The sequence below is a fragment of the Papaver somniferum genome, chromosome 8 (assembly GCF_003573695.1).
Source record: "Papaver somniferum cultivar HN1 chromosome 8, ASM357369v1, whole genome shotgun sequence".
Classification (NCBI taxonomy): Eukaryota; Viridiplantae; Streptophyta; class Magnoliopsida; order Ranunculales; family Papaveraceae; genus Papaver; species Papaver somniferum.
In genome coordinates, this window is record NC_039365.1 from 92538121 (window position 1) to 92546892 (window position 8772).

At 35.6% G+C, this 8772-nt stretch overlaps 1 protein-coding gene across 1 annotated transcript; it reads right to left on the reverse strand.

Annotated features, from left to right (window-relative positions):
* Positions 1–128: 128 nt before the first annotated feature.
* On the reverse strand, positions 129–6321 carry LOC113302068 (pyruvate kinase isozyme G, chloroplastic-like). The gene is made up of 12 exons (XM_026550912.1): positions 5874–6321; positions 4780–5061; positions 4092–4257; positions 3771–3905; positions 3480–3590; positions 3299–3387; positions 2424–2486; positions 1994–2169; positions 1486–1585; positions 1060–1208; positions 573–681; positions 129–468 (listed from the first exon to the last, which is right to left on the reverse strand). The coding sequence occupies exons 1-12, from the start codon at positions 6108–6110 to the stop codon at positions 355–357; spliced, it is 1731 nt and encodes a 576-aa protein (XP_026406697.1). The 5' UTR covers positions 6111–6321; the 3' UTR covers positions 129–354.
* Between the last annotated feature and the right edge of the window lie 2451 nt (positions 6322–8772).

Here is an 8772-nt window from a genome sequence, read left to right on the forward strand (position 1 = left end):
CTTCAGAAAGTTGAGTATGAATAACAGGAAGATAAGCAAAATAGGTCAACAGTAGAAGTGGCACGAGAAGGAAAAACTAAGTCAACAGACCATTTTAGCAATTATATATGTGGCATCGCCAAACCCACTGATTAAACCTCAAGCAAAATTGCATAAATAATAAAATATGAAGTATTTGTAAAAAGAAAAAAAGATCAAGATCTACAGCTATCTTCCTAATTGATAGACAAAACACACCCTTGAAATAATTCCACCTTCCATTTCAGGAATCACAAAGTTCTGTGCAATAACAGTTTAAATCAACTAAATTAAAAACCAATCAGGGACAGATCTAAAAAGATAACTGATACATAATCAACTTTGGACCTTGCGGACTTGGATGTGATGCGTAGACTCTCTGCGCCAGATTGGTTGCATTCCACTCTGAACGAGCGTCACATGTCCTCCTTCCTCAATCAATTGTTTTTCCTGGTACATGAAACCGTATTAGAATGGTTAAATAAGAACGGTAGTTGCTTACATTGTTTAAGGTGGAGAGTAAATCAAAGAATACAAGAAATCAGTTGGAGTACCATCAAAAGATTCAACGCTCGAGAGAATGTTTCTTCTGCATCATCTGAAAATTTCATGTAAATGGGATGCACACCGTGATAAAGTATCAACCTCTGTTTCACTGTTTCCCTGACAAGCAAGAATGACGAAACGCCAATATGTTAGCACAATTTTCTTATACTGCAGATACAAGGTTATGAACAAAAAAAAAATCCAAAAAACTACATTAGCCTTTAAACTGAAAAGTGTTGATATATTACCCAATTGGCTTTGCTTAAATCTACATGATAAAACAACTCAACTCAACCTTGTACTGCACTATGTACAGTCTCTTAAGTAATTTTCTGTTTAGTAACTATAAATTGAGATACTCTACAACAAGTGCACGATGACAAACTTCCCAAGTATGCTTCTCGTATGCAAATTATGTCCGACAGCATCAAATACAAAAATAAAACTAGCTTCAAATGAAAGAGGTGTACTCCACGAGTCAATAGAAACACTCACTCATTTGTGAAGGCAAAGATTGTTGCAGAAGGTCGATAATGGCTTAACTGTACAGCCATGGATCCCGTTCTTGTAAAGACGATGATCGGTGTTTCAAGGGTATTCGCCATTGTGGTAGCATGAAAGGCAAACATTTCACTCATATGGCTCTGATCAAACACCAAAGCAAAGTACAGGTTCAGTGAGAGCTACATATGTTACGCAGTTAAATACACAGACAATAAAGAGTAATGCATAAAATGGAAGGGACTCCTGGTGAGTGACTGTCAAAGGTCCCAATTTGCCGCTGAACCCACTTTGGAACAAACTAACAAAGCCACTTTTTAACTTACAAGAAAGATCTGATGAAGGTCGACATTTTGACTTCATAAACGCTTTGTATAAAAAGTGCAGCATAAAATGAAGAAAATATATACGTTTATGTACCTTTTGGGCAATCGAATTGGGTGGAATACTGCTGGTTGGTAGAGCTGATTCAGTCTTAAGGGCAACAGTATGCATTACTTTAACAGCTTTCAATGGATACCTAAATAGAAAGATAATTGTGGAAGAGGAAAAGGATCAATTTCTGTTCATGAGAGATTAATAAAAGAACTCATAAAATTGCTTCATGGGCTAATAAAGTAATGCTTGCATATGATGTATAACTAATCAAGTAAAGAACCGTAAAGGTAATACTGATTATGATTCATGATTATTTCTTCGTAAGGAATACTATTTATCTCTCCTTCTAGAGCAAGTCGTATTTAATTTGCAAATAAAATTATGACAACTTTAACGCAATAGAAAGTCTGGTGATTCCACTGTTTCACAAGAGAAGAAGAAGACCAACAAAGAAGAACTCAAACTGCTAAACAACAACAAAAGATCTGACGTTTGACCAACAGTGAGAGAAGAGTTAGTCTGGTCTTTAATTATGACCACTATAACTTACTTTCCATGAGCTGTTTCCCCTGAGAGCATAATTGCATCAGCGCCTTCTCGTACCGCAATTGCAATATCAGAAACTTCTGCTCGTGTGGGTGTTGGATGATCTATCATGCTTTCCAACATATTTGTTGCCACAATCACTGGCTTCTGCATGCTGTGGCACCTTCTAATTATCTCCTCCTGTTTGAGTCATAATATGCATCCAGTTACTTAATAATTATTAACAAAGGATTCTCAGGAAGTGCTTTTTGCAATCATGTACTATGTCCATTGATGTTTTACAAGTGCTGCAAATAGTGAGGCATAATCTACTCTTCAAAGAAACAGAAAAGGAAGAACACTTAAAAAGTTCATCAAAACAGGAACGTTCTACTAAAATAAGTGTGCCAATGTGCAATTTATTACTTACTGCAAAACAAAGACAAAGGGAATACCTGCAGTAAAGGAACTTCCTCAATTGGAAGCTCAGCTCCAAGATCACCACGAGCAACCATTGCCTGTCAAACCTTAGGTTAGCAACATCTCATTCAGAGTTCAGTAATCAGCCCCATCAAAAGGTTCTAAATAACTAAAGATCATAGTTTATCGCTTGCCAGCATAAGTTTTGTTTACCATTCTTGAAGGACTAAAAGAATTGTACTAATGAGAGAGGTCGAACTTTCATTTAGAGGTCTGGATAACAAGTTGCACTATTTATTAATCATTATGTGAGTTACACAATAAGTTGAGCAGAAGCTTGAGTAAGTTTCGTAATGAGCTCTGAACCTTAGCAAATTAAACTTTTCAAAATAGGTATGCTCGTGCTTGAACCATGATGAAAAGGCAGATACCAACCTTGGAAGTCAACAAGATCAAAATTATATAATGATATAGCCAAATTATAGTTCTCGGTGAGATTTAAAAAATAAGACCTGATAATCCAATCAACAAGTAATTACTAACTCGAACGTTCAAAAGAACATTATGACACTCTAAGGACTCGATTCTTGGAGGGCATTACTATAGGCATCTTGTTCTTTTTTAGCTAAATCATCAAATATTATTTACCAAAACCACCAATATCAATTACAAATTGTTTACAAAGGATAAAAATAGCTAACAAGCACCGAAACAAAAACAGAAATGAAAATCTATACAAATCTGAAATAGTACTGATCCAAGAAAAGGAGGTAAGGAATCAAATGTCTACAGCTGACCCCTTGCTAACTAACAGATTCTATTTAGTCTGAGAGAAAGAATTTCATACTAAGTAATAGGGGCACAATTTTGGTTTTTATCGGGAATGTTAGGAACTTGAAGCATAACTTACCCCATCGGATGCGGCAATAATTGACTGAAGATTTGGAATCGAATCTGCACTTTCTATTTTGGGGATCACATGTATGTCAGCATTGTTCTCTACAAGACAAAGCATCGTTGTCAGGCTTTTCCGTAAACAATGTGAATGCAAAAGGCTGGTAGAAAATTAGGGAGGTAGCGAAGATTTTTACTTTTGAGATAATCTTTCAATTCATGGATCACTTGGGCGTCTTTAACGAAGGAAACAGCATAGAAGTCAATTTTGTTGTCCACACCAAACTTGATATCTTCCCAGTCTTTTTCTATATAGCACAAGTACAGACAACAACAACTATGGGTTTCATTTCATAAGAGAATGGCTAAAATAGCACAAGTACAGACAATTCCATAAATTAATTTTTGAATCAACAGAACCAAATTAGAACTAGGAAAATACTACGGCAACGTGCTATAGGAATACAGGAAAGAAGAGAGAAGGTAACCTGTAATTGAAGGCAAAGTTGCACTTTTTCCACGCACATTCAAATGGCGCCTTGATTTAAGTTCTCCGCCGTCGACTACTTCACATTTGACTGTGTCTGCCGTTTTTGACTTCACGACTAATGACATCATTCCTCCTGTTACACGTCGAAAAACATCAAAAAACTGCAAAATCCTAACAGAACACACAGATATCAAACGAGGAATGTCATACAACATAATTGTGAACTCATCTCAAAGTTCCACATATAATGTACACAAAGATGTGCCTCTGATACAAAAGCGCATCTGATCACTGCAGTTTAAGAGGCACCCAGGCTTACCATCAACAAGTAGCATATCTCCCGCTTCCACATCAGTGACAAAGTCATCATAGTTTACACTGACAGTATCCTCTGTGCACACTCCTCTGTTAATAGTAAAATTGAATTCTTGGCCCTCCTTCAACAAGATAGGCTGAGGAACATCACCACTCCTAACCTCTGGACCCTGCATAAATAAAAACACAGCTAGTATTAGGTTACCTATTTTATAAGAAATACTGAAAAACGTACGAGTCGAGCAAAATAGATAGGATGCTAAAGAACTTAAAGTTATACTCATTTTCATACTAGCTAGAGATACACAGGTCTATTGAACCTTCAACAGAATGAATCAGCATTTAATTCATAAAATAAAATAGTGCAAATAATAACTAAATCCGCTTGACCTCTAACATCACTAAATTTCTTTTTATGAGCGTTATAGATGTATTCTTCTGATCTTTCCAACACTAACTAGCGCAACATGTAAACCTACATATAAGTATATGTACAAACTTAGTAACAACAACACTTGAACTACATTCACACAATTCAAAAATGAAAGACATGTAAGGAACACTCAAGAATAAGGTTGGTAAGAGTTCATGATACGGTAGTTGAATCCCGTCGTACAGAAGTTCTTTACCACAAGAGCATAGCAAAGAGATAAAATCAGAACTCTAACCAGAACCATAAGTTACGAGCATACCTTTGTATCCAACATTATGGCGATAACCTTGTCCTCAAATTGGGCATTGTATTCTTTAACTAGATCGACAGTCTTCTGATGTGATCTATGGTCTCCATGGGACATATTTAATCGTGCTACATTCATTCCAGCTTCTGCCAATTTCCAAATCATTTCACGTGTATCTGTAGAAGGACCAATTGTACAGACTATTTTCGTTTTTCTTTGAGCATTAATTAACGCTGTTCTGTCTTCATAGTTTGAATCCGTAGCATGAAGACCAAAAGAAAACTTCTTATCGACCTAATTACACGACCAAAGAATGTCAGGCAATGTGTAGTAATAAAAGAGATACAGAGACGGAACATATACAAGGTAAAACTAGAGCATGTTTCTGCTAATTACAAACAAAATTCTCCAGCTACATGTGGCATCAAGAATGCATATTGTAATTACAATAACAAAATGAATATTTGTAGAAGACCATGGGGAGAATTTTCAGAAGCAAGCTTTCATTTGTGAGGAAGTCATGGACTCATGGTTTCCCATCCCATCATACAGGGATTCCTGACAATAATTAAAATTATGAAACAGAAAGCCCTCTCTTCAATAGGATAGGTTCTTCCAACCCCAATTTAAAACCGCAATAAAAACTTTATAAGAAGGATTCAGAAATCAGTCAAGTGTATGGAATCCATGATTTACCCCATTTCCTTAACTGTCATTTTCAACAGTACAAAATCTTCCAATGTATTTATTATACTACCTATACCCGAGTCCACGACTTGTTCGTCAAAAACAATGGGGTTGCAAAGTGTAGGCAAATAATCATATAACAAAATAGATTTAAAATTACTTAATCGTACCTATTACCCCGTGCAATTAGAAACTTAGAACACACTTTTCATTACTAAATACACTAAAATCTTCAACATTTTATACAATCTAATACTAGCAAGGGCTTGATAATGCACTAATCAAAGAAATAAAAAAGGACCCACCTTTATCAATTATCATACAACACAGAAAAAAAAACACCCCAAAACAGATATACAACAGACAGATTGATGAATCATGATTATAAGAACAAAAGAAGGAGAGACGGAAGAACTTACGAGATTGGGAGAGCCATTATCAGATCCTCTTCTACTAGTAATATTATTAGTAGTTTCAGAAACCCTCATGGAAATAGTATTAAAAGAAGAAGCTTTATTGTTATTAGCTCCCATTCTTCTTTTAATAATACCTCCATTTGGAAATCCATTCAACTGTCTAAACCAACCTAAATCTTTATTCTCACATTTCATTGGTAGATTGATCAACTCCATGATTGCTCCTCCTGCAGTCGCCATTACAGATCCAAAAACAGAGAGAATAATATAGAGAGTCAGAGAAAGAAGGGCGAGAGAAAGCTTATGTGGAGAGAGAGAGTGAAAAGGGTTTGGATTCAGGTGGTGCGACTTATAGGAGGTGTTTCGATACAAAAGAGGAGAGATTTGTGGACGGGCTCTTATTGGTGTCAGTCCGTCTAAAGCGGGTGGTGCAAGAAAGTAGTATTTGTGTTTTTGGAGCCTTGTTCAGGGAGAAGAGACTGCTTATGATTCTTTCTTGTGAATGTCGATCGATCGACTGCTAGATCGAAGTTTAACGGCACGTGCTATACGTGTCATCTAACATGCCCTAGAAATGACTTATGTGCTTATCAGGACAGATATGTCCTTTGTTGGTTTTTGTGATTTTATTATACATTATAGGTGGATTCGAATATACGTGGAACGTGTGGAGGTACATGACTTCCCTTTAGTGTCCCCAAATAAAAAGAAAAATTCCATTCAGAATATTTGAACTGTGGTTTTGTGAGGTTTAGTCGATGGTCACATTATTTTTTTCTTCTAATAAACTGATGTTTTATTAGAAAACTAGGAATTGTAGGCCAAAATATTCTGCCGATTTACGGTTGTGCTAGACACACAGTGACAGTGGGATCTGAGGAGGCACTGCTTGAGATCTGCTACTTTAAGCTTAACTATCTCACTAAGGCCTTAGAAGCCCTTTCCTGGTCTTGGGAGTGGATTAAATTAATTTAGTAGATTATGTATCACGTATATCCCTTAACTTTATAATTAATAAAAAAACACGGAAAGAGAGAAATTCCTAGGACCCACCAGGAAACAATAGGGGATGGGTTTTTAATTTTTTGTGTCACGCGGTGAGATCCACGGGATTTCATCCCCGGTGAATCTAGACTTATTGGCCGATTTACAGTATGATGTTAAAAATTTAACCTTTTATAATTATATTATTAGTCATTCCCATCAAAAGATTTATGTTTTATCCGACTCTATTTCGCCAGTTGCTTTCCCGTTATAATCCCTGTGTACATATTTCATATTTCATATTTACATCAACATTGTTACCCAAAAAATTTGACACATCCTTTAAGATAAGCTTTGTTCTCCGGTCAGAAATGTCGTTTAGAAAATTTACTGCTTATAATTCGTCCTTATATTTATGTTACTTTTCAAATTCTGAGCCCATTGAATTGTTCTTTGAATGGCTAAGGCTTTTGTTGTTGCTAGTCATGTTGTATATCCTTAAGAAAAAAAACAAATTATCAGAATTAAAATTTTGTAACCAGTAAATTATCTCAACCCCATAAGATCCATCATCCTCATCATTAGATGTGTCAACAAAGAAAATTTCATGTTTCAAATCTATAAGAACCTCCTTATTTTGTTGTCCTTCACATTTATATTTTTTTCCTTTTAGAAACTGTTATATCCGAATGCTTTTTCCATTCTTCTAAGAAAGATTGGATGTCTTTTATGCATTCCACGGGATTTGGTTTAGCCCTGTTAAAATTAAAATCATTCATGTGATTCCATATCTTCCAGCATATAATGCTAAAAATTTCTTTTCACTCACATAAGTCAGATGTAAACCAAGATTTGACCACCAATTATAAAAGTCTCCATTATATCTCGGCATTGAAATGCCAATCCCAAACCACACAGCTCTCGTGAAGTTGCATGATGTAAAAAGATGAGCAGATGTTCCATCTGAGCAGAGCTACACAACACACATATAGGTTCTACATGTTTTAGGACCGCATTGATCTTGGCTTTTAATGGTAATACATCGGCTACCATTTTCCAGACAAACAAAGTAACTATGGGAATAGTTTTCAAGTGCAAAATTTGTTTCTAAACTTTATCCTTACTGTTACTTTCCTCATGAGACAAAATTCTATAAGCTGGCCTAGTACAAAATTCCCCCTCTTTTGTGCCTAACCATCTTAATCTATCATGATTCTATGTATTTATGTATATGGTTTTAATTTTAGCAGCTACATCCCTAGAGAACACAGAGTCAATGAGGTCATTTTTCCAATGACCCTCAATATAAATGAGATCTGACACATAAACTAATTCCTCATGTTGCCAGTTATTCAGAATCCCCGTTTTTGGTATCCAATTGTCTTTTGCAATTTGTATGTTTCTCTCATTACCAATTTCCCATATGCTATTGTTTAATTTGATAACTTCTAACCCCTTCCTTATACTTTTCCAGATCCATGAAGCATTGTAGTAACTGGATTTGTGAAAAGGATGATTTCTCGAAAAATATTTCTCTTTAAGCAACCTAACCCAAATATCATTTGGGTTATTTAACAATCTCCAAGCCAGCTTACTCAATGATGAGACATTCATTCTGTGTGGATTACGTATTCCTAAACCCCCACAAGTTTTAGGCGTGCAAATTGTACACCAATCCTTTGGATAATATGCCTTTTGGGAATTACTCTTATTCCACCAGAAATCTCGTTGAATTTTATCAAACCTGTCTAACACAGCTGATGGGAATTAAAACACTGCATATAAAGATATGCAGAAATAGTTGAATTGATCAAAACTATATGTCCATCTTGAGATAAAAGTTTAGCTTTCCATTCATGTAAAATTTTGTAAGCTTTCTCAAGTAGAGGTTCGAAATTTAAATCCTTTTGTCTATTAA

Coding starts and splice junctions, on each gene's coding strand:
- LOC113302068 (XM_026550912.1), bottom strand. CDS start 6,110: ATGGCGACTGCAGGAGGAGCAATCATGGAGTTGATCAATCTACCAATG. Junction 3,591..3,770: donor AACTTTGCCTTCAATTACAG/GTTACCTTCTCT, acceptor TGTGCTATATAG/AAAAAGACTGGGAAGATATC. Junction 1,586..1,993: donor GGGGAAACAGCTCATGGAAA/GTAAGTTATAGT, acceptor CTTTCTATTTAG/GTATCCATTGAAAGCTGTTA.